The sequence below is a fragment of the Ustilago hordei genome (genome assembly GCF_900519145.1).
Source record: "Ustilago hordei strain Uho2 genome assembly, contig: UHO2_contig_23, whole genome shotgun sequence".
Taxonomy (NCBI): Eukaryota; Fungi; Basidiomycota; class Ustilaginomycetes; order Ustilaginales; family Ustilaginaceae; genus Ustilago; species Ustilago hordei.
Genome location: NW_024545265.1, coordinates 31,273 through 54,736, shown reverse-complemented (window position 1 = coordinate 54,736; position 23,464 = coordinate 31,273). Strand labels below are relative to the sequence as shown.

Below are 23,464 nucleotides of genomic sequence, written 5' to 3'. Positions count from 1 at the left end.
AAGCTCATGAAGGGACTATATGGTTTGAAACAATCAGGGTGAGAATGGAATGCTGAGTTGGACTCACACCTTAGGAGCATCGGTTTTCATTGTATGCCAAGTGCCCCTTGTCTGTACACTAGGGGAATGGCAGATGATATCATGATCATTACAGCATACATAGATGACATGCTTATAGTGTCACCAAGCCGAAATGAAGTGGATCACACCAAAGGAGAGATTATGAGAGAGTGGGGGACACAAGATAATGGATCAATCAAGGAATTTCTGGGCATCAAGATCACTTGAAACAGAAAGCAGGGTAGCATATCACTGGATCTAATGGCATATATACAGGTGATGGTAAGCAAATGGCTAGAGTGGCCTAATGATAAGTCCTGGGTACCTCTGCAAAACATAGCTGACACCACAAAAGGAGATAACTGCTTGCCATCACAGAGCAAGAAGTATCAGGAGCTTGTTGGACAACTACTGTGGGTATCCAACACTGTACAACCAGATATCACTTTCACAGTGGGAATTTTGGTGTGACACATGTTGACACCAACAGATGGGGCATGAAAGGTGGCAATCCATGCACTCAAGTACCTAAACCAAACAAGTGAGTACCAACTATACTTGGGAAGGAAGTCAGGTGATCACACAGATGAGGCAGTGATGACATACACAGATGCAAACTGGGCATTGGATGCCACCAATGGAAGGAGAAGTACATCCAGGGTGATCACATACATTTACAGGTGTCCAGTGAGTTGGAGATTGCACATGCAGAAATGTGTGGCACTATCAGCAGTAGAAGCAGAATTTGTGGCAGCATCTGAGGCAGCATGAGAAGCCCTCTTCTTCTCCTACCTGTTAAGGGAACTAGGAATAGAAGATGTCAAACCAGTGCTTTGAATGGATAGTCAAGGATGCATCCAAGTCAGCAAAGATCTGGCCAAACACTGGAAACTCAAGCACATAGACATGTGGTATCACTTTGTAAGGGGCCATACACAAGAAGGAAACATATCAATTGAATTTGTGGGCAGGATCAACAATGTAGCAGACATCCTAACAAAGCCATTGAAGGGAGTCGACACATCCCAATTAGCCCAATCCATAGGACTGGTAATGCCATCAAGGGGGGGGGGAGTTGAAGATGCAATGGAATTAACAGAAGGATTATCCAAGCATTGAGCAAGCCAAGGGTTGGTGAATGAGGTGCATGAGGGCCAAGTGATGGAGGCCAAGCAATGGAGGCCAAGCCACATGATAGGCCAAGCAACATGCATGTGGGACACATGCTAATTGGACCAGCAACTAGTTAAGAGTTCCATTGGAAAGATAGCATGCAAAACACACAACTGTTTTGACCAGACCAAAACAAGTGCTAGGAGTGATCCTAAGGTATATATAGACATGTAGTTACACCAATACATTGAGGAATGACCATGCTTTATCTACACCATTCACCTGTGTGTAAGGAACTAGACTGTAGCTCGGACAAAGCGGTGCACCGTACGATCAACTTCAACTAGATTGATACCTTCAACATACCTCTTGAAGCGCTTTTGTCATGAATGGTAGTTGGTGCTACCTTTCAGGATAGGCATTGTGGAGGTGGACACAGAAACATCCATCGTGTTGGCAAAGATGCTCACTCAAGCGCACAGGCGAGTGTCAATGATGTGTGATACTGAGGCTGGCTGGGCTTGCTGCAATCAGAAGAGTTTGAAAAAGGGAGGACCAAAGTATCAATCTGCAACTAGCTGAAGTCGTCACTTCAGCAGGCAATCAGGATCCTTTTGCATTGTATGGTGGCATAGGCTAGAACGAGTTAGGCCTCATGGTCTGTTGAAAGGAGTGTTGCCTTGCGTAGCTATGGTTTGGATGAGCTGGGTTTAGGTTTGTAGACATCGGGGGGAAAGGGGGGTGGGGATTTCATGGCTATCTACAGTAAGAAGTGCAACTTTTTATGCATCGTAGCAACAAGTGCGATATGCTGGTCGAGGTGCGCCGAGCTCCTCAACCCCTATGTTGGTGCAGGGTTGCATCGACAAGGAGGCCGGTCGCCTTGACCCTTATATCAGGGATATCGGCACGATGCCGCCGATACGAGGATAAGTCGACCTGCAACAGATATCCGGCAGAATGTCTATACTATAGCGACTTAGGCAAGGTTCATCGTGGTAGGCCTCGAATGTGAGCACGACTAAGTTCTACCGGACCGCTTCTGGATCGGCTTACGTCAACTTGCATTATCATATTGGAAAGGACACAATGATGCAGAGCGGGGCGGCGGGGTTATGTTGTCGTTGCAAGTCAACCGGTATCTAGGCACGGTAACCAAGGCGAAAAGCGGAGCAATGCCAGGGTATGAAGGCAAACCAACGGCATACATTCTCCAGACGGATCAAGGCAGTATATCGTTTGCCTTGGGTGGGTAGGGCGAGAGTAGGGTTGGAAGTAGTTTGTATAGCTGCACGACCGCAATCGCTGGCGAACATGGCTTTGTTGTCGTGAGCAACGCCGGGGACGGTACAGTGTTTGGCTGTGAAGGTGGTGGGGGAGAGGCTGGTTACGTTTTGTTTTTGCAACTCGTTGTAGCCGTAGTATTGCGAAACGTTGGTCGATGTTCCGCCGAGAAGGTTGATGTAGGCCCAGAAAGCGTAGCCACGATCACGACGGTTTTGACCGCCTTGGGTGTGGGCTGGGCAGCTTTGGTCGCCCGTTGGATCGCGAGTGTAGGTATCGTAGCTACCGGTCATTAGTGTGATATCCTGGCTAACCCAGTTACGGAAAGCATTCACTCCTCCAGGGTTGCGAGCAGCAACATAACGAGGCATTCCTGAGTGCCAGCCGTATCCCCAACTGTCGTAGTTGGCAGCGCATTTGGAAACAGCATCGACGTTGGGACGAGCTTGGGTGAAGTAGGGCATGGAAGGAGAGTTGGCAAGTACGTATGTGATGCCAGTGTCAGGTTTGAGCATGGCGTATTTAGCCATCATGCTGGCTCCTGCCGAGTGAGCAACGACAAAGATGCGATTGACGTTGGTGAATTTAGCCTTGTTGCTGAGCAGCGCTAGGAGCGAGTCGTAGACATCGTAAGAGGAGCATGAACAAACACCATGAGGAGCGACAGCATCTGCGCCATTGTTCCAGTCGTTACTGTTCCATGCGAGATTCTTGGTCGGCTGGAACCATCCACCGGTGTCAGAGCTGGCGTAGAAGTTGGGAGCAATCACGACGCCTTGGTCACGGACAATGTTGTAGACTGAAGAGAAGTAGTCGTTCGAGTTGCGTCCCGAGCCGTGCTGAACGATCCAGACAGTGGAAGCCGAGGTGGAGCCTGAGATGGGGAAGTTTTTGTTGACAAACATGGGGATCGTGTAGGAGGAGGAGCTACAGCTCTTGTACTGGACAAGAGTAGCACCGGGGGGTGATGCCGGGAGGGTGGAAGTACTGGAGGCCAAAGCGGTCTGTGTACGAGAGAGAGCGGCTGTTTGGGCCAACGGCGAGAGGACAGCCAGAAGGAGTGCGGTGGCCAGGCTAAAGGCCGCGAGCTGGACCATCGTGGGGGTCAGATGGATACAGACAGGGAGGAGGAGGAGGAGGAGGAGGAGGAGGAGGAGGAGGAGGAGGAGGAGGGCGGCATGTTTCAATCGAGCTTCAGGAGGGGGGGAGGAAGGAAGGCGTGGACTATATACAAAGGGGCAAGCGCCAATAGTGTCCAGAGCTTGGCAAGGAATCGTCGCATGAGTCATGATGCAGCAGATCGAGAGGAGCGATTTAGATTCGTCGAGCTCGACAAGGCAAGCTCGAACCAGTTGCTCGGATCGCAAGAAGAGGGTGCCCGCGCATTACACTCGAAGCGAAGGGTCCAAGCTGTGCGGTGCTCACCTTACGAGAAGCCAAGCAAGTCTCAGGAGGCAAAGAGGCAATCAAGACTGCACCCAAGCCGGTAGGATTGATGGAATGTGGCAAGCTGTCCCATTGTGCAGGCGCAGTGTCGCTGACTGCAACTCGGCTTCGCTTTGGCTCTCAGCTGGAAAGAAGCACACATAGCATCCGCTCGAGACAAGCGGAGAGTGCTGAAGAATTCGATTGACCGCTTTTGCGCCAGACAGCTAGGTATCCTTACTTGTTCTGTTGCTGAGCCATCATCTTTGCGCTGTCGATCGGAGCAGATCGGAGCAGATCGGAGCAGATCATCGCAAAGCAGCCAAAAACGCAATGTCAGCGTTGCTACCACCGACACACACGAAGCCGCTTGGCGCTACTTACTTTTCTTCGCCGAACCGGGCACCGACACGTTCGGAATGCTTCAAAAACTTCTGGATGCAGTTCGAGACGCATGTGTCCTCCTTGGAGCTGAGCGCTTTCGAGGTGAAATCGTTGCAGCAAGACTCGAAGCATCGTTCCACCAGACCGGTGTAGAGTTTGAGAAAGTCTTTCATCTGTTTTTGCTCGATGATGCGAGACATTGCTTGCTGTTCCGACGATGAGAGGCCTGAGACTGATGCCAGGTATGTAAACCATTGGGAAGGAAAGTAGGGGGGGGCGGGGGCAAAGCGATGTTGTTCAAGCATTCCGGACAGCTAAAAGCGGCCGAGGGGGGTGGAGAGGGGGGGAGTGAGACTTACGATCCATGATTGCTGTTGATGCTGATCAGTTGAGCTGTATGCAAGTAGGGTCGAGTTCGGTTGATGAGAGTGTGAGAGTGAGAGTGAGAGTGAGAGTGTGAGTGTGAGTGTGAGTGAATGTCGCTGTTGCGAAGAAGAAAAAAACAGATTTGGTTCTCCGGGTTCCGGGTTCCGGGTTCCGGGTTCCGGGTTCCTGATTCCTGATTCCTGATCCCGAATCCCGAATCCCGAGTAGGAGGCACATTGCTTACATAAGCAAAGATTTCTTGACATTAACGGACAGCAGATTTTCTGCTCTGTTTCCCTCTCTTGCTCTTGCTCTCTTGCTCTCCCTCCTTCTTACCAACCCATAAACAAAGACCTCACGCTGACACCACCTCTGCCACCACGGATTCCAACTGCAACGATGGCAGTGCGATGTCAATTCGAAAACTCGTCGGAGATCGGTGTGTTTGCGCGCCTTACGAATGCCTACTGTCTGGTGGCTATCGGCGGGAGTGCCAATTTCTACTCGACCTTCCAAGCTGAACTTGGAGATGTGATACCTGTTGTTCACTGCTCGATTGCAGGTACACGTCTTGTTGGCCGTCTTAGTGTTGGGAACCGCCATGGGTTGCTCGTTCCTTCGACTACTACCGATCAGGAGTTGCAGCATTTGAGAAACTCTTTGCCTGAATCGGTGGCAATCCAGCGTGTCGAAGAGCGTCTGTCTGCGCTTGGAAATGTGATTGTTTGCAATGGTAAGTGCGATCATCTGCCACGTCGGTTGTGTATCTACTTGACTTTCTTGACTTTCTTGTCTTTTTTTTTTGCTGACCCGACCATGCTTCTGTGTCATGTGTTTTCTATTTGTAGACTATGTAGCATTGGTCCATCCCGATTTGGACCGCGAAACGGAAGAGATCATCGCCGACGTTCTCAAAGTTGAGGTTTTCCGTCAGACAGTGGGAGACAACGTGCTCGTCGGTTCCTACTCGGCCATTTCGAACCAAGGAGCGCTTACCCATCCTCGCACTTCACTGCAGGATCAAGACGAACTTTCGTCTCTGCTCCAGCTCCCGCTTGTTGCTGGTACGGTGAACCGCGGGAGTGATTTGATTGGTGCTGGCCTGGTGGTTAACGATTTTGCTGCTTTCTGTGGTACTGATGCTACCGCCACCGAAATCAGCGTCATCGAGAGCGTCTTTAGCTTGACCGCAGCACAGCAGGCAGACGAGACGCTGACTGAGCTTAGAGATGCTTTGGTCGATACGTATGCATAAAGAACCCTCCTGTACTTACCCGAGCTTGGCTTGTTTATGTACAAGAGAAAAAAGACACCATTGCGCAACTGCTTTCCGGCTTTCTCTTGCATCTCTATCACACCCACACCCACACCCACACCCACACCCACACATACATGTGCCATTCTCGCACACAGCGACGTCTGACATGGGCTTTTGAGAAATCGACTTGGATAAGCTTTCTAGAGAGGGCATCTTGTTCTGTGCAACGCACTTGCTCGGTGCGGTCTAGAGTTCGTCCTTCACGTCATGATGCGCCTGCTTCTGGCTGTGCTCTACTGGAAAGCAAACAGCTGGAGTTGCAACGGTGAAGCTATAGATGCATTTCTCCGCCTCGAAAACATGCTCGATGCTGTTCTCCACTCCACATTGCAGTTGAACGAGCGTACTTCTCTGTGGACCATTCCAACACTTTTGCCCTCTTGCGTAGATCTGTTGCAGCCAATAGTGATCCTGCTGCCAGGTGCTATCGTTTTTGGGGTTGAAGTTGGCAAACGTGCCTAGTGAGATGTGTGCGCCGCCGTTGTTGGGGATTTGTGTCGCACGACCAAAGAAGCAGTATTCGTATGTGTATTCTCCTGTATCTTTGGAGATGCATTTGTTTTCCAGAGCTTTGAATTCCGCCGAGCGACCGTAGCGGGTAGAGAATTGCGAGAGTTTCTCTCTACAGCTGCCAAGCTCGTTGGTGATGCGAGAAAGCTGCGCGGCCGCATTCGAGTGGGCGAGGCGAGCCGAGGTGATGCTTTCCGCTTCCGATTCGGTGCTGCTAGGAGAGGAGGCGGATTTGGGTCGCATCCGTTTAACATCAGTGATCACGTTGGCTTTGATTAGAACATCGAGCAGAGTGTCCACCATGGCTTCGAAATAAGGCACTACTGCATCCGGCAGGTATTCGTGGATGCGGAACAGAAGCCCACCCTCCCATTCGGTTGTGAGGCGCTTCTGGTCTGCAATACCGCCCTCCATAATGTCCAGCGGGTCTTGGGCGAGGAGTGCGGAAAGCTTTGATGCCGGCCAGTCGCCTTCATCCAGCAGTTGAGTCAGTTTTCTCTTTTCCGCAGCAAGCTGGTCGACGGTGCTTTGGCCTTGCGCTTCGGCAGAGTTAGTGGCAGAAGTGCGCCATTGCTTGTAAGCAAGGACAGCGCCTTTCACCGCCATATCTTGATAGTTGGGGTTGTATCCCTTGGCCAGATCATCCAACAGCAGCGTCAGAGTCTCAAGTTCGGACTTGAGAGCAGCATTCTTGTGGTTCAAGTGCTTGATCGCCTGCTGATGCTGCGACAACTTGGCGTACAAGGGCGTCTTGATCTTTGCATCCATCGCCGCCTTGTCCGAGGTCTCTGCTCGTGTCAGCTGGTTTTTCAGTCGAGCTTCCTTCTCAGCGGCCACTTGTTCTTGGATTTGGAGTTTTGCGATCTCTGCTTCTAGCAACTGCTTCTGCTTGCGACCGTCTGCAATGTACTTGTCTCTGATCTTGGCTCCCGCTCTACGCAAGTTGTCCAGCTCGGCCATCTTCTTACGATACTCCTTTCCCACTTTTTCGCATCGATCGGGACAGTGTACTTTGCCATCCGCCTCATCCGAGCCATCGCAACACTCGGGATCGCAAATACCATCATCGACACGACTGGAAGGGATGTAGGCGGGAAGATGTCCGCTATTGGCACAGTAGAAGGCCGAATTCGGACAAGCAGAAGTACCTCGTTCGTCCGATCCATCTGCACAATCGCAATAGTCGTCGTTGATAGCAGTCCAGGGAATCTCTTTGGAGCCATCGAGACACTTCCATCCAAGTTGGCCCGACTCGGTTTTGATGGCTTGGTACTTGGCTGCGTCTGCGGCTGAGATTCCGCGTAGAGCTTCAGTTGTGGTGGGGGAGGAAGCGGATGCCGATGCGGATGCCGAGATCGCTCCAGCTGCAAGGGCAGCAACGGCCAAGTTGAAACGGACCATTGTATGCATACTATGCTTGAAGGGGGAAGAAGGATGAGGATGATGATGGGGATGAAGAGGATGATGAGAGAAGCACACGTTGCTGGAAGATGGATTGCATCGGGATTGCATCGGGATTGCATCGGAATCGCATCGGGATTGCATCGGGCGGCCGATTTGATTTCGATTTGATTTCGATTTGATTTCGATTCGGTGTCACGTGAGAGTGCAAGTGCAGCTTTGGAAATGCGTGGAGAAGAACAGGAAAACTGGCAGAGAACAACACTTTGCTCCTCTTGCTCCCACCACCAACAATGTCGACCATAGCACCAACATCAGCACAACCACGAGACTCGGAAACTTGCTGCACATCTGCTCTCGACGGCGCAGCATCGCCGGTGGCCCAGTCGACATCTCATAGCACTCGAACCAGGTGAGAGGATGCGATATAGCGAGCAAGAGACTGCAGAAAGGAATGCAGAGACTGACGCTTTTTGCTATCGTTGTCTGAGCGGCAGATTCGAGGCAACAAGCCTGCAACCGCATCTCTCGAGCCTACTTAGCTCTCGTCTACGCAGCGCACGATGGGATAAGTGGGATAAAGAAAAGAACCGTGCTCTCAGTAGATGCATAGCCGAGAATATCAAGGCCAAGATGCTCGAGGTCCAGGCGAAAGGTGCGTGAGCCTGCCTTTCTACATAGACACTGTAGCCGCAAACAAGCAAGCTGACGGAAACAAGGACAAAGGCAATGCCGACTTGCGTGGCGATACAGGATTCAAGTATATAGTGCAAGTGCAACTCGTCGAGAATTTGGGCCAAGGTGGAAGGTGAGCAGCCTAGCGATTCGCGATGGCCGTCTACTTTGCTGTTGCTCCTGTCGATGCTGACTGTGTTGCATTTGCTCTCTGGAGCTCCAACTTTGCTTTGAACAGAGGTGAGCGAGAGACTTTTTTTTTTCTTTTTTTCTTTTCCTTTTTGGGGACGATGCCTCGGTTGAGAGAGCTGACAAGTCTCAAGTGTTGTATCGTATGCTCTACTACACAGCCGACCTGGCCTGCCACTGGGAAGACTCGGATAGCGTGGTACAAGAGATGTATTGCAACGTAAGCAGCAACTCCTGCCAACCGGCGCTCTCGGTTGGAATTGTAGGCCTCTTGCTGGTTGCTGACTGCCTTTGTTCGTCTCTCTCTCTCTCTCTCTCTCTCTCCCTCTCTATTTGCTGGTGGATGGGGATGCTGTAGGATACGCTCATTTGTACCGTCTTGTGTTTTGCAATCCGCACATAGATGCTCTCTCTTCGGACCGATCGGAGGCATTTGACTGAGTATGTAGGCGGGTGCTTGCTAGCTTTAACAAGCCCTGCTCATGCATCTTCGAGGTTGCGATCCAAAAAGTCGCTCAGCTTATCCAGTAGATGAGTCTTGACATGTGGCGGCAGGCTATCTATGGACAGGCGGGAGGCCAAGATTTTTTTTATGAATCAGCATCGCTTGCCCATCGCTCGCCCATCGCTCGCCTTGGCTTTGCACAGTTACGCACCTTTAGCATGTGCAGTCAACACATCTACCAGCTCGGGCACACTGGCAACATTTTGCCTCTTTGCCGTGTTCGCAGCGGTGTTGTGCAAGCTAGTTGCCCAACCGCATTCGTCTAGCATTCGTCGCAGGAGGATTGCAAGTCGTTGCCATTCGCCTGATGCGACTAGCCGTTGGTGCAGCGCCTTGTACAGTTCCTCCGAGGTCGTCGTCGTCGTCGTCGTCGTCGTCGTCGTTGTGCCCGCCTTTAGTTCGCCTTCTTCCATCGTAAAGACGACTCTTCTTTAGCGCGATGCGTGGTGAGTGGTGGTGAAAAGGGGAGAGTGGCAAAGGCCGAGCGAGCAAAAGCCCAATTTGGAAAGCGTCAGAGTTCGGAAGTCGGGATTTCTGCACGTGACATGGCGTGCGCTTCCTCCTCCATCCCATCTGTCGGCCGTGTGAGTGAGGCAGAGATGTCCGCCTTTTCTTTTTTTTTCCTTTTTTCCTTTTTTTTTCTTTTTTTTCTTTTTTTTTTTCTTTTTTTCTTTTTTTCTTTTTTTCTTTTTTTTTTTCTTGCTTCTCCTCGCTGTTCTGGATGGTATAGGAACAATACCATCCCGCCACTCGCACCGAAAAGCCAGCCAGGATGTCGACCGCAACAACAAGACCGCAATACGTAATAGAGCATATGGAAGAGGACGAGCCAGATGCACCTTCTGTCTTGCCGCAATGGGCGCTGCTGGAATACCGACATATGCTCCAACTCGTCGGACCTGGATCGACGGTGCATTTTACCTCCTTGTCCCACGCATCTCTGGAATCGCTTCGCTCTTTACTCTCCCAGCCAAGCGGGCAGTCTGGTTGCAGGTTTGAGCTGCATACCGCATCCATTACTACGCTTATGGCAGAACGGAGGATTGCGAAAAGTGCCGTTTGTTTGCTCGACCCGAGATCTCGCCATGCTCTTAGCATTACAGACGCCGGCAAGCATACCTCGGACTGCAAGCCGGATGAGGCAGGTGGGCCCTTTGAATATTTCCTCTTTGGTGGCATCCTCGGTGACGATCCTCCACGAGACCGTACTGGTTCTCTTCGACAGTTGGCCTTCCCTTCGAGACATCTGGGTGGGGTGCAGATGACAACTGATACCGCTCTCGGTGTTACTAAAAAATGCGTTCAAGATGGCTTTCTTCTTGGTTTGAATGATACCAAACAACAGGAGAGCGCATGGGGGGATACAGCAAAAGCAAAGGGCCAGATGCAATGGCTCGACCATCCCGAACTGCAATTTGGCCGCGGAGAAAGTGTAAGTTACCTCCCAACCCTAAGCCTAAGATGAGATAGGGGAACAAGGAAGAATACTAACGAGAATCATCACGGTTTTGTATGTCGACAGGTGGAAATGCCATTCAGATATATGGTCGACCAAGCCCGGGGTAGCGATAGGAAGGGCAACAAGCAACCATTGATGCCCGAGGGAATGAGAGAGTTGATTAGGAACGACCTGTACTCAAGTTTGCACTTCTAACCCACAGCAAGAGTATAGCAAGACCTATGCAAAGGAGACCTATGCAAAGGAGACCTATGCAAAGGAAACCTATGCAAAGGAAACCTATGCAAAGGAAACCTATACGAATGCGATCCGCTTGCCTGTCGCTCTACTTTTTGATGAGAGATAGAAATTCCTCCCGAGTCTTCTGCCTGTCTCTAAAGACGCCCAACATGCAGCTGGTTACAGTGGTAGCGCCTGGTTTCTGAACTCCTCGCATGGCCATGCAGAGATGTTGGCATTCGACGACGACCGCTACCCCCTGCGGGCGCAAGGCTTCGTCGAGAGCTAGGGCTACCTGTTTTGTTAGCCTCTCCTGCACTTGGAGGCGGCGTGCGAATGTTTCTGCTATACGGGCTAACTTGGAGAGGCCGATTACGAGTCGGTTTGGGATGTATCCGATGTGGATCTGCGGGCGAGTGTGAGAAAAGCGGACAAGTTACAGGTCAGCCAAGGCAGCCAAGGGAGCCCAAAAGTGCCGTGGTGAGAGAAGCGCAATGCACTTACCTTTCCAGTAAAGGGCACCAGATGATGTTCGCAAAGACTGAAAATGTCTATATCCCTGACGATGACCATTTCGTCGTGTTGCTCATCGAATATCGCATTGGCAATCACATCGCTTAACCTCACCTCATAACCCTTTGTCATCCAGAGCAAGGCCTTTGCATACCTCTCTGGTGTTTTCGCCAATCCACTTCGCCCTGGATCTTCCCCGATGCATTGCAAGACTGTCTTGATTGCTGCAGAGAGCCTCGCTTGGTTCTCTTGCGCTTCTTCTGCGCTATGCTGTGATCGATCGAGTGTAGATTTCGCTGGCCAACCCAAGCCGGAATGCGGATCCATGACTGGTGTCAACGTGCCTGAATGCGGATGCGTCGGATGCCGGTCGAAAGAGGAACCAATGTAGGTTGGTGTGCCGGTCGGCGTGCCCAGGCCTCCACCGCGTCTTGTTGCAACCAGGTCCAGATCGCGGTTCACCCTGGTGCTCGTGCAGGAAGAAGCAGAATCGAGGTTTAACGTCGATACTCCATTTGCCAGTGCTGACGTTTGTTGTCGTGTAGCGCTCCAGCTTGCTTTTTCGTTTGGCGGAGAGGGGATGTCGCCAGGACCGCGTCCACAGTCCAGTCCGTTTCCATCTGGAGCGTATACATCTTCATCTTCCCGCGTGGCGATGGTGAGGGGGGAGGGGGGAAGCGGGTGTGCAGCAGAACTGGTTTGGTCGTTCAACCCTTTCAACTCGCCAGAAGACATATTCGCTCGTTGCAATGCCGAGGCAAAGAAGGTGTCGAAGAATGCGTTTCCTCCGTCTTTTACCTCTTCATTCTGTGGGCTGGACTGTGTTTGGGAGCGTGAGCAGTGGTTGTCTGCCATCTTTGTTCGTCTTTGTTCGTCGTTGTTCGGGTGGCAAGAAGGATGATGGCGAGAAGGATGATGGCGAGAAGGATGATGGCGAGAAGAATAATTATAATTCGCTTTCAACTCTTTTTCACATTTTCTTTTTTTCTTCTTTGTGTTAAATTGGACTCGGAAAATCGCCTGAATCGGGTGAGTACGGATCGGGATCGGGGATGCAATTGGTAATCGACACTTACCCAACACCCCTTGTCCTCTCCTCCTTGTCCTCCCCATACTCACTCCCCATACTCACTCCCCATACTCACTCCTCAACAATCTCACATCGCACACGATGTTCGGCAGCATCTCCACCACCTCCGCTCGAACGCTTTCCCGCACAGCAGGCCCCACAGGATCTCTCTTACGATCATTCACCTCCACCTCTCTCCTCCGCAACACCTCCACCACCGCTCGGTCAGCAGAAGAAGCAGCAACAGCGGGAGAGCTAAAGATCCGCGAGATCCTAAAGCAACGATTCCAACCTTCAGTGCTCAAGGTGCAGGATGTTTCTGGTAAGCTAAACGCTCGCTCCCCTACTTTCTTGCTCTTTCTCTTGGTTTAGAGGTGGTATGGACTGATGAGAATCCCATCTTTTACCACCCATGGACAGGCGGATGTGGAAGTTTCTACGCAATCCAATTATCCAGCAAAGAATTCAAAGGAATGCCGACGGTTAAAGCGCATAGAATGGTGAATAGCGAGTTGAAGCATGTGATCAAAGATATCCATGGCTTACAGGTAAGCTATCCTCCAAGCCTGCCTCCAAGAGCAAGAGGCCGATTGTCACTCACCTTGATCCTTCTCTCTCTTCTCTTGCGCCTTTTGACAGCTGCGGACCGTTGCAGAAGACTAGGATTTCAATGCTCCAAATGGGCGGTGCAGATGCGCCAGTGCTTCTCTCGAGCAGACACTGGCACTCAAACGCTTCATCGCCTATCTCAACAAGGCACCACAAAGAGAGAGAGAGAGAGAGAGAGAGAGAGAGAGAGAGAAAGATGTCTTAAATCAAATCGCCAACAAGCAACCCAAATCAGGAAACCTTGCAAGAGTGTGTGAATTTTGACCAGGTTCGCACCACCATAACGATGAATGCCTTATGAAAATCTTGTCTTACAAGCAAAGCCAAATCGCCCAAGCAATCCTCATCCTCCATGCCAAGCGGTGAGCATTTACTCGGCAGAAGCGCGCGTATAGACAAGCTGTCCATGATGATGGATCAACTTCTTAATCTGACCCTCCCTCTCCAAGTGTCGAATGGCAACACGGGCGAGCGATCCATTAATCTTCATACGGTCAATCAAAGTAGACTGCGAGATCATCTTGAAAGTAGGCACCTCCTTCAGGATTCGGTCGTAAGTGGGTCGGTCGAGGACGACCATGTTCTGAGCCTGCAATTACCAAAAGCGTAAGAGTGTCCAAGCGACAAACGGTTAGTGGCCTCCTTAAAGAAAAAAGCGAGCCAGCGAAACAATGCCGAGCTTGACCTACCTTGTCCTTAACTTTGCCCTTGGACCATTTCTTCTTTTTGGCCGTCTTGGATGCCGCAGCGGCGATGGCAGCTTTCTTGGGGGGCATCTGCGAATCGAGCGTATGGCGTAGCGAGTACAACTAATTGTCAGCAACCTGTAACAATCTCAAAAGTGACCCGTTTCAATGATGCAATTGCAGTGGCGAGATAGGCGTTCCCTTTAGCAGAGGCTGGCAGGATCGAGGCGTCCGACGAGTGTCAAGTCGCATGTCGGATGCTGTCCCTGCTTTGCAACCGGTGCCGTAGTGATGAGCGAGGTGAGATGCTGATGTACGAGCTCTTTGCACTGTGTCGCTGTCGCTGTCGTCTGATCCAAGCGAAAGGACACGGTCATCTAGTCGGAATTGGACGACGAGAAGCTCGAGCAGGGGATCATCCCAGCATAATGGACAAACTCTCGGCATCCAAGAGGTAAGCGATCCATATCGCCTTGCGCTTGCTCCGCAACTGAATGTCGAGCTGTTTACTGCTCGAGTGCGTGGGACTTGATGCTGCGGGGAGTCGCTAGTCCTATCTTGCCATTGTGTCGTTGTCGTTGTCGTTGTCGTTGTCTTTGTCGTTGTCGTCGCTGCAGCTGTATCATCCGATATGCTGTATGTAGTAGCTGTGCGCTTGCAATTCGGACCTACAACTTACCTTGAGGTATGTGGTGGATGACAATCAGAACGAAAGAGACGTCCATGCTAACAATCCGGTCCATCTTAACAATCACTCCAACACCGGCAGAGTTTGAATTTCCTGCTCAGCGCCCAGGAGAGACGGAGAGGCAAATTTGGTGGGTCGCAGGCACATTTCCAGTCTCCGAAGCCGATTTTTGCAGTTTATAGCTAATAGACAGCTCGGCCGAGCCACACAATTCGGACTGTGAGATCGCAATAAGTTCCAAAGATCGCGAAATCAATCAAAATATTCTCGAATCGGCCAATCGCCGTTTCGCAACGCTTGGCCGATTCGAGAAGATATCGGGGTCATGGATGCGGATTTCTCTTCTCTCTCTCGCTATCCTTGTCTTGAGTTTCTGGCGCAATCAGCAAGTGCTCATAGCTACAGTCTAGGCTTTGGATGCCTAGCCGACATGTCGAATCCTTCCTGCTTCACTAACAGTCACTGAGAGCCACTCAGTCTTGCCGAGATCAGAGGCTCACTGCAACCGCCGTATACACACTGCACTGGCATCTTGTGTTGATCAGAATATCATTGCGGCTGCAAAACAAACTACTTTCCCCTACTTTCCCCTGCTTTGCTTTATGCTCTGCATCTAAAGCAAAGCGCCATCGAGCAGTTAGGTTTAGAGAGCCGAAAGGTTTCCGAACTTCTCATCGTAACCGGGAGTAGTCCATTTACCCTTCTTAACCATCTCATCGACCGTGCGACCGATCTCGGGACGAGCGGCAACAACGTCGTCGACAGTAAGCTGGTCGAAGGAGCGAGCATCTTGGATGTTCTGAAGGGTGGATTTGAGGTCTTTGAGTTCGGCTTCGATCTTGGACGATGAGGCTTGGGCTTGTTCGACCTGTTGTTGAGCAAAGGAGGGGGGAGATAGGAAGAAGGGAAGAAGGGGAGAAGGAAAGAAGGAAAGAAGGAAAGAAGGAAAGAAGGAAAGAAGGAAAGAAGGGTGGAGGTCAGTATATGGGTTCATCAGAGTGATTGATGCGCTTGCCTAGTCGAAGGGCAGCTGGGTGGGTGTGCATTTGCATCTGTTGGAGGAGGTGTTGGTTGAGTTAGGGTGCATGTCCGTGCGCAGAGTCTCTACCAATCGCACCTGGACTGCAACGAAACAGGAGGAGTGTTGCAATACTGGCGATAGACGTTTGGAAACAGATGCAAATGCAGTGCAATACGATGATCAAAAAGGGAGCGAAACAAGGATGCAATACTAACAGCCTTGGCCTCGAAAGCATCAATAGCCTTCAGCTGAGCCTTAACATCAAAAGTAACAGGCTTGAACTCGCTCAAGATCTTCTGAGCCTGAGAGACGACATCCTTGTTGCGAAGCACCTTGTTGTAGTGGGCGAAATCAACGTCGGTGTTCTGTTGCTTGAGCTGAGCAAGTTGACGCTTAGCATCGTCGGCACGCTTACGGAAAGCCGAGATCTGAGCGAGCGTTTGCTTGCCAAGACCCAGGTTGGAGATCTTGGCCAGATCGACTGCAGCAGCAGCAGCACGAGCAGCCATTGTGGAGGAGGAGGTGGTGGTGATGGTGGTCGTGGTGATTTATCAAGTGTTAAAGGGGGGGATCTTGGTGGTTGATATGGACGAATTCAACGTGTCTGTTTGCTGCGGATGACGATTTCCATTGGCACAGGGGCAAACAATGTTAGATTTCCACCTTCCTCGTCTTTGGCGGGTCCGATGATTGTCTCTCGCACGAGATCAAGTGGAGCAGGCTGAAGTTGCGCTGCTAAGAAATGTCTGTGCGCGCGTGGACAGCGTGACAGCATCGGAATTGCACATCGGTCACGTGCCTCTCTCAATTGTGAACGCTCTGAAAAAAGAAATGGTCAATGCGCCTCGCACAGACCAACTTCACATTTCCACTCGTCCGTTCATTGATACCAACTTTTCATCCACCGATACCACCGCCTCCACCACCTCCACCACCACCTCCACCTTCCCCACCAGCCATCAGATTCGAAAAAGATCCACATAGTGCAGCACAGCATTCGCTGCCACCTCTGTATCCCATCAGGTACACCACATATAGCAGCCTGGCATCCAAGTTTCGCTCGCAAAATGTCGCTGCCCTCCCACTACACAGCGCTGCTCAACGATCTGAATCGTGATGTCGCTCGTGCGCGTCCCGAGGATGTTCTTCAATTCTGCGCCAACTGGTTCAACTCGAAACTGGAAGAGCAACGTCGTAACCATCTCTCTTGCTCCTCCTCCTCCTCCTCTTGCTCCTTTTTCTCCTCCTCCTCCTCCTCGTATCCTCATCCCAACAACCTTCCTTCGCTAGGCCCCAGTGATCTCGACTTTGGCGGTGTGGCTCCTGGATTGGCTTCTCCAACACAGCGTGCTTCGGTGTTCAACTCGGATCCTTTCGCTGCCAGTGCCTCTTGCTCTTGGTCGCATGTTGTTCCTATCGACGCTTCTCAAAACACGACTTGGAACGCAAACGCACCGCTCATCCCTCCCACCTTCAACTTGGCCAGACGTACTTCCGTCTCGGCAGAGAGTATGGCTCCCTCGGCTCTCGATGCGCAACACGATGGATCGCCGCTGGCCAAGACGGTGATCCCCAAATCGGAGGAACAGATGGAACGGATCCGTGGATCTATTGGTAACAACTTGCTCTTCCGCAACTTGGAGCAGGATCAGTATCGCGATGTTTTACTCGCCATGAAGGAAGTCAAGGTGGATGCCAACGTTACCGTCATCGAACAAGGTGCACAGGGTGACTACTTTTATGTCGTCGAATCCGGTACGCTGGACGTCTATGTTCGTAGTGCTCAAGCAGCTGGAGAGGAATGCACAGCACAGACTGGTGCTTGCTCGACACTGGGCAACAAGAAAGTTTCCTATGGTCCTGCATCTTCGTTTGGTGAACTGGCTTTGCTCTACGCTCAACCTCGAGCGGCTACCGTTGTTTCCACGTCTCCATGCACATTGTGGGCCTTGGACCGCATCACTTTCAGGTCGATTTTGATGGAAACCAACTCTCGTCGACGTGCACTTTACGAGAAATTCCTGATGGATGTTGCTCTCTTTGAACGTCTCTCTGCTGCTGAACGGGCTAAAATCTCGGACAGTCTGGAACTTCGAGAGTATGCTCCTGGAGAGGCGGTTATCAAGCAAGGAGAACGTGGATCCGAGTTTTTCATCATCGTTCAAGGCAACGCTCAAGTGCGCAAATGCAAGCAAGGTGGCAGTGAGGAAGTCGTTGGCAAACTCTCCAGGGGGGATTACTTTGGTGAACTTGCGCTGCTCAATAATGCTCCTCGTGCTGCTACCGTTGTTGCTGCTGCTGCCAGTGCAACGGCTACTGCCGGTGAGCCGGCTAAACTTCGAGTGGTAACAATGTCGGAGAGGGCTTTTACAAGGTTATTGGGTCCTCTGGCTGGCATTTTGGAGAGACATGCAAAGGAGACTTATGGCGATGAATATATCGGTGCTGGTGCTGGTGCTGGTGCTGGTGCTGGTGCCAATGGTGGCGTGGGTAGTGCCGGGATGGCAGTTGGTTTCGGCGCGGAGAGTAGTAATCCTCATCCAATGCATTCGACTGCTAAGCCGGGTGAAGGGGCTTGGTCTGCGCCTAATCCCTTTGCTGCTGCTTGAACGATGGCCATTCTCGAGCTGCATCGAGGTCGGAGCAAGTTGGATTCTTACGATCTGCAATGCCTTTTCCTTTGTAACTTTGCCGTGCCATGTCAGAAATGTGGATGGTTTACATTTGGATGGTATGCATTTGGATGATGGCTGCTGATCATTCCCTTTGGCCACTCTTGAGTGAATGTGTTTGTTTCGACGCTGGAGAATAAAGATTCTCACCTTGGAAGTGTGACATTTTTGTTGAGAGGGTGTTAGATTTGGATTGCTTGTGCCGAAGTGAGCAATGTTAAGTCGCGTTCGTCTTTACATGGGATTAAAAAAGGAAAATAAATAATAGAAAAGGTGGGAGGATTGCGTCATCTCTTACGTCATTTCCCCAGCTTAGTGACGCCGCCGAGCAGACACTATGAAAGGCTTCCAAACGGCGTATGGGGGTGCCAGATCGCTGGACCAAAGCACCCTTAACCAAACCCTTGTTGCACCTAAATACGCACGACACCTTGGATACGCAGGACACTTTCGATACGCAGGACACCTAGATCCTAGCAGTCGCTCAAGCACCAATTCGAATTTGGATTGCAGTTCAAGGCACGAGCAGCGAATTCCTATCCTGCCTTATCCTGTTTATCCTGTTTATCCTGCCTGTCCTGCCTGTCCTGCCTATCTTGACTATCTTGCCGATCTTGCCGATCTTTCCGATCTTTCCGATCTTTCTCTTTCCCAGGTTTCCGCTTTCGCTTCCGCTTTGTCGGCCATCCTTCCGACCGTATGTGACTGGGGCAAAAGTGTGTGATCATGTGACGACAAGGAGCAACAAGGTTTGTATTGAGCAAAGGTGACGCCGTGAGAGATATGCCTTTTGAATTTGGATTTCCAATGGGATTTGGATTTAAAATGGGATTTAAAATGGAATTTAAAGTGGGATTTGAATTTGGATTTGAATTCGGATTTGAATCGAGATTTGAATCGTGATTTGAATCGAGATTTGAATTGGAATTGGACTTTCTTAATAATAATAGAAACTACGCTGAGCATCGAACCGATCAAGCTGGAAAATGCCGACAAAGCCTAACTGCTGGGCAACTCAGGCTTGCCTTTGCTCCACCATCTTGCTTGCATCGTCGTCATCCGTCGTCATCCGTCGTCATCTCTCGTCATCCCTCGTCATCCCTCGTACACTCACCCTTTCTCTCCTTGACTACACACGGACGCATCTTCTATCCCTGAATTCGTTCCTCGAGCCTAAACAAAGTCTCGCCCCCGCATCAGCCAACCACCATGTCCGAAGCAGGTGAGTTTGTCGCCACCATCACCATTGAAACGCCGTCGGATCAGATCCACTGACAACCCAACCCAACCCAACCCAACCCCCCTTTTTTTTGCCCCATCAACCCCTCCTGCTCCGCCATGCTCGCCCCTATCTTGTCCGACACCTCTTACCAGCTACAGCCACAAGGCCTCCCGCCAAACCCATCCGTCCTAGCAGTCCTCTTCGCTCGACAGCAAAGCATCATCTCGAACCCAACCCCTTCGAAAAGTCGTTCAGCTCCGGCTCTTCTGAATCTGTCGAGCGTCGTAGCGACTTGAAAGGCTCCGACCCAAAGCCTAGCCTCAGCACTCCTACTCTCTCCACTCGTCCCGGTGCAGCCTACCGAGATCGCAGCTTCTCCCAAAACAAGTCGCACTCCTCTCCCTCTTCGGCCGGCAACAACATCCAAGAATCCGGCTCAACACCAAAGCCACTCCTGCCACCCCTCGCCTCCATCACTTCCCCCGCTGGCGAGACCCACCCATACCCCTGGTCTGCCGCTCTCACTAGCTCGCTCCGATCAGGTCCACTTTCACCAGCCATGCTCGCCGGTCCACAGAGCTCTCACTTTGACCCCAACAGCTTCCGTACCGGCTTCACTCCAGACCTTTCCAACTTCAAGACTGGACTCACTCCACTCGGTGGAGGCATCTCTTTCCCTCCTCCCTCCCCCAACACTGCAGCATTCCTCGCTGCTATGGTCAACAACACTTCTACTCCTTCCACCTCGGCTGCTACCATCACCCCCAACACTCTTTCCACTTTGACCAACGCCGCAAATGCTGCCTCAGCAGCGCCATCCATCGACCCTGCCAGTGCTGCCGGACCAGGAGCTGGCTCCGCTTTGTCAACCCAACCCCAGAACTTTGCCGGCAGACCCACGGATGCACACAACGCTTTCGACCTCGCTTTCAGCCGTTCCTTCCCCCATGCCAAGCCGCCACAGCAGAGTGGTTCCAAACTCAAAGCCCAAGTGAAAGCTGATTCCCATCGAAACATCAGTCCAGAGATGATGCAAAAGCCTTTGCAAGCCGCCAATGGCGATCAACAGAATGCTGCCTCGGGCTTGTTCTTGTTGAGTCGAGCACATGACGAGATTTCCAAGCGAGATGCTGGCCACTCGGCCACTCGGCTCTACGAGTCCAAGCCTGCTAACGGCAAAAAGGGTGGTGCTGCTGGCAAAAAAGGTGATGACAAGCCCAACGGCAATAAGCGAAAGAAGGCCAATTCCACCGAGGATAATACTCCCGCCAACGCTAACGGTGGTGGTGGTGGTGGTGGTGGTGGTGCTGATGCTGGTGCTCCTATTTCGATCAACGCTCCGCCGGCTAAAGTGGCAAAGACGGCTAAAGGTGGCAAGAAGGCTTCCAACGCCAACGCTGCTGCTTCTGCGCCCAACAACAAGGCGGCAGCAGCAGGAACAGGGAAGGATGCAAATGCAAATGCAGATGCAAATGCAAATGTAAATGTAAATGCAAATGCACACGCTGCTTTCGACGCTGGTCCATCCTACAAGTCTGAAAACGGCGATGACGATGACCAACATTGGGACAGCGACGATGACGGAGACGGTAAAGGCGAACGTGGTAATATGGACGAGAAACGTAAGAACTTCCTCGAACGTAACCGACAAGCGGCACTCAAATGCCGTCAACGTAAAAAAGCATGGCTTGCATCCCTCCAAGCCAAAGTGGAATATCTCCAAAATGACAACGAAAACCTGCAAAACACGGTCAGCGCTCTACGCAACGAAAACATGTTTCTCAAATCTCAACTGGTCCAAGCGACGGGAGGACAAGCATTACCAGCAATGCCAATGGCGATGCCCATGGCGATGCCAATGGCGCCGCATCCCGCTGGACCGCATGCAGTCGATCCGCACCATTCCATGGGTCCGGCTGGCATGGGCATTCCTGCTTCCATGGCTCCTCATCCTGCGTATATGCATCCTCAAGCTGCCGGCCCACCAGTGTCGCAAGGTCCTCCCGGTGCTTATGCTTCAGCGCATGCTAGAGGGCCCATCGGACCTGCCTTCTCCACTGACCATATGCAACAGCAGCAGCAGCAGCAGCAGCAACGGCCGGGGCAAGGTAGACCAAGATCAGAAGCCGATGGCTTGGATCCCACCCAACAACAACCTCACCGAGTGGCAGGCGAGGCAGGTATGAGACATGAAAGAGAGTGGAGTTCAGCTTCGGATGTTGTTTCCAAGGCGAACAGTGCTTCTGCTGCTACGATCAAGGTCTAAAGAGAAAAAAGAAAAAAAAAAAAAGAAAAAAAACCCCTAACCCGCCCCTTGTTTGCCTTGCTGCTGCCAAGGCTTTCTTTGTCGCTGTAATCCATCTCGTCTAGGCCGTCTCGGTTTTTTGTATTGCCTGTCATCGCCTAGTAACATTCCCGCTTGTTTCGATAGTCTGTACCTATGCCTACTCCCTCCTTGTTCTCCTTGTCCTCCTGTTCTTGCCTGTACTCTATCCTCGCCACACACTCCTATGCCAAGTCTGATGCATTGTCACGCATTGACATGTCTGTCCATGCACTGCTCTCGGTACGCATCTGAAAGTTGGTACTGGGAGACCATCAAGGCGTAAGCGGACCGAGACAGGAGACATACGAGCAATTCCAGAGGATCACACCCCTGAGAAGTGCCAAGAGCAGTGTCTTAGCCAACACTGTACAGTCGATTAATTGATCTTGGCAAGATCTACTGTAACAGCCTTCTATAATTGTTTTTACTGCAATCTGCCATAGAAGCCTTCTATGACCTTGCCAGGGGTCTCGCGCCTGAAACCTGATATCTGTAGTAGAAACACATCTATTACAGATCCTGTTGAGATAGGTGGTAAAATGCCATGTATTATTATTCTTATCATGATCTGTTGTAGAAGGCCTCTATGACTTCTCTTGTTTGAATATGTGGTAGATTGATTGCTATTGCAGGTTTCAACTGACTGCTGCAGACACTCCATCCAGAGGTAGCTTGGCATGATCAATAACTAGAGTTGCATGGTGAGCACCAAGGTCTGATGCTGGTGAAGTGTTGACACCAATACAAGTGTCCAGTGTGTTGACTGAGTGCTTGAAGTGATCCCTGGACTGCAGTAGACAACTGCCTTTGGTTTCTAGTGATCAAGAGAGCCAGACTGCAGTGTGAACCACCTTCGGTGTCGATCGATGTCAATGAGCAGTGATACAACACATGTGCTACAATAGAAGCAATGTTTTGCAATTGCTACTGTTGATGAACTACTAAGTATACTTATGTGAAAGTGATAGCTAGTATGATATGGTGTAGAGTGGATGGATCTCCACTCAACCACCATGACAAGGAGCAAGTGCATGTTATATAGATGTCCTTGCTGTATTGCCAGCAACCACACTTGTTCCCCTTGTGATCTCCTCCTACACTGCTCCTCCTCCTCTTGACTCTTCCTCCTAGCAGATGGGAAGTCCTTGTGCTGTTTCATTACCAATAGGGACCTTTCCCACTTCATCTGGGTGGCAACTCACACCCCCCTTCATCTCTCCCATCCTCCTGGTCCTGAGCTCATTGTCAGGTCAGCCCCCCTGCTTCATCAGGGTGGCAACCACAATGTCCTTGACATCCATCTTGCTGTGAGATTTGTGAGATTGGCATCCCCTGCAAGATCTGTCTTACCAGCTGGAAGCTACTGGTCCTGACAGATTCTGTAGCAAGGCCTTTGCTACTGCAGATCTCGATGAGTTCTGCCATAAGGCCTTCAATTCTACTGATCTTGCTGATCTCTGTCAGAAACCTCTTGTAGCCCAATCCATGATTGTTGTGCATGGTCACTTCATCTGACTTCAGTTCTTCCTGCGCATCCATCCGTTCCTATGACAGAAGCCTTCTATGACCTTTCTTGCTCAAATAGATTGGAACTAAGGTGTCAGGGGTCTCGCGCCTGAAACCCAGGTCGGTCTGTCGAGATACTCAGTGACTATCAAACTGTGCGACAGCTATTGTCTCGGTATCGGTGACTATCAAGTTGTGCAGTGACAGCAGGTGGCATTCGTTGTATATACTATTGTAGGTTTTG

The 23,464-nt window shown here is 51.1% G+C and overlaps 13 protein-coding genes across 13 annotated transcripts; 7 read left to right on the top strand and 6 right to left on the bottom strand.

Moving 5' to 3' along the window:
• Positions 1-2,315: 2,315 nt before the first annotated feature.
• On the bottom strand, positions 2,316-3,554 carry UHO2_07022 (uncharacterized protein; the record flags this gene model as incomplete). The annotated part of the gene is made up of 1 exon (XM_041556478.1): positions 2,316-3,554. One exon carries the CDS (start codon positions 3,552-3,554, stop codon positions 2,316-2,318), a length of 1,239 nt encoding a protein of 412 aa, XP_041412412.1.
• A 565-nt stretch (positions 3,555-4,119) lies between these two features.
• Positions 4,120-4,632, bottom strand: UHO2_07021 (putative TIM9 - Translocase of the mitochondrial Inner Membrane; the record flags this gene model as incomplete). Its single annotated transcript, XM_041556477.1, has 3 exons — positions 4,120-4,153; positions 4,267-4,498; positions 4,626-4,632. The coding sequence occupies 3 exons, from the start codon at positions 4,630-4,632 to the stop codon at positions 4,120-4,122; spliced, it is 273 nt and encodes a 90-aa protein (XP_041412411.1).
• A 399-nt stretch (positions 4,633-5,031) lies between these two features.
• On the top strand, positions 5,032-5,887 carry UHO2_07020 (putative TIF6 - translation initiation factor 6 (eIF6); the record flags this gene model as incomplete). The annotated part of the gene is made up of 2 exons (XM_041556476.1): positions 5,032-5,365; positions 5,481-5,887. The coding sequence occupies 2 exons, from the start codon at positions 5,032-5,034 to the stop codon at positions 5,885-5,887; spliced, it is 741 nt and encodes a 246-aa protein (XP_041412410.1).
• Positions 5,888-6,136: 249 nt separating this feature from the next.
• UHO2_07019 (uncharacterized protein) lies at positions 6,137-7,861 on the bottom strand (the record flags this gene model as incomplete). Its single annotated transcript, XM_041556475.1, has 1 exon — positions 6,137-7,861. One exon carries the CDS (start codon positions 7,859-7,861, stop codon positions 6,137-6,139), a length of 1,725 nt encoding a protein of 574 aa, XP_041412409.1.
• Positions 7,862-8,154: 293 nt separating this feature from the next.
• On the top strand, positions 8,155-8,920 carry UHO2_07018 (uncharacterized protein; the record flags this gene model as incomplete). Its single annotated transcript, XM_041556474.1, has 4 exons — positions 8,155-8,273; positions 8,353-8,516; positions 8,615-8,669; positions 8,887-8,920. 4 exons carry the CDS (start codon positions 8,155-8,157, stop codon positions 8,918-8,920), a joined length of 372 nt encoding a protein of 123 aa, XP_041412408.1.
• Positions 8,921-10,002: 1,082 nt separating this feature from the next.
• UHO2_07017 (uncharacterized protein) lies at positions 10,003-10,884 on the top strand (the record flags this gene model as incomplete). Its single annotated transcript, XM_041556473.1, has 2 exons — positions 10,003-10,662; positions 10,753-10,884. The coding sequence occupies 2 exons, from the start codon at positions 10,003-10,005 to the stop codon at positions 10,882-10,884; spliced, it is 792 nt and encodes a 263-aa protein (XP_041412407.1).
• A 130-nt stretch (positions 10,885-11,014) lies between these two features.
• Positions 11,015-12,276, bottom strand: UHO2_07016 (putative FOL2 - GTP cyclohydrolase I; the record flags this gene model as incomplete). Its single annotated transcript, XM_041556472.1, has 2 exons — positions 11,015-11,314; positions 11,413-12,276. The coding sequence occupies 2 exons, from the start codon at positions 12,274-12,276 to the stop codon at positions 11,015-11,017; spliced, it is 1,164 nt and encodes a 387-aa protein (XP_041412406.1).
• A 316-nt stretch (positions 12,277-12,592) lies between these two features.
• Positions 12,593-13,153, top strand: UHO2_07015 (related to AIM1 ### cytoplasmic protein involved in mitochondrial function or organization; the record flags this gene model as incomplete). The annotated part of the gene is made up of 3 exons (XM_041556471.1): positions 12,593-12,812; positions 12,911-13,038; positions 13,130-13,153. The coding sequence occupies 3 exons, from the start codon at positions 12,593-12,595 to the stop codon at positions 13,151-13,153; spliced, it is 372 nt and encodes a 123-aa protein (XP_041412405.1).
• A 316-nt stretch (positions 13,154-13,469) lies between these two features.
• UHO2_07014 (putative 40S ribosomal protein S25) lies at positions 13,470-13,875 on the bottom strand (the record flags this gene model as incomplete). The annotated part of the gene is made up of 2 exons (XM_041556470.1): positions 13,470-13,688; positions 13,789-13,875. 2 exons carry the CDS (start codon positions 13,873-13,875, stop codon positions 13,470-13,472), a joined length of 306 nt encoding a protein of 101 aa, XP_041412404.1.
• Positions 13,876-15,116: 1,241 nt separating this feature from the next.
• UHO2_07013 (putative ATP7 - F1F0-ATPase complex, FO D subunit) lies at positions 15,117-16,003 on the bottom strand (the record flags this gene model as incomplete). The annotated part of the gene is made up of 2 exons (XM_041556469.1): positions 15,117-15,341; positions 15,710-16,003. 2 exons carry the CDS (start codon positions 16,001-16,003, stop codon positions 15,117-15,119), a joined length of 519 nt encoding a protein of 172 aa, XP_041412403.1.
• Positions 16,004-16,561: 558 nt separating this feature from the next.
• Positions 16,562-18,103, top strand: UHO2_07012 (putative cAMP-dependent protein kinase type II regulatory chain; the record flags this gene model as incomplete). The annotated part of the gene is made up of 1 exon (XM_041556468.1): positions 16,562-18,103. The coding sequence occupies one exon, from the start codon at positions 16,562-16,564 to the stop codon at positions 18,101-18,103; it is 1,542 nt and encodes a 513-aa protein (XP_041412402.1).
• Positions 18,104-18,503: 400 nt separating this feature from the next.
• Positions 18,504-18,890, top strand: UHO2_07011 (uncharacterized protein; the record flags this gene model as incomplete). Its single annotated transcript, XM_041556467.1, has 1 exon — positions 18,504-18,890. One exon carries the CDS (start codon positions 18,504-18,506, stop codon positions 18,888-18,890), a length of 387 nt encoding a protein of 128 aa, XP_041412401.1.
• A 485-nt stretch (positions 18,891-19,375) lies between these two features.
• UHO2_07010 (uncharacterized protein) lies at positions 19,376-21,654 on the top strand (the record flags this gene model as incomplete). Its single annotated transcript, XM_041556466.1, has 2 exons — positions 19,376-19,388; positions 19,547-21,654. 2 exons carry the CDS (start codon positions 19,376-19,378, stop codon positions 21,652-21,654), a joined length of 2,121 nt encoding a protein of 706 aa, XP_041412400.1.
• Between the last annotated feature and the right edge of the window lie 1,810 nt (positions 21,655-23,464).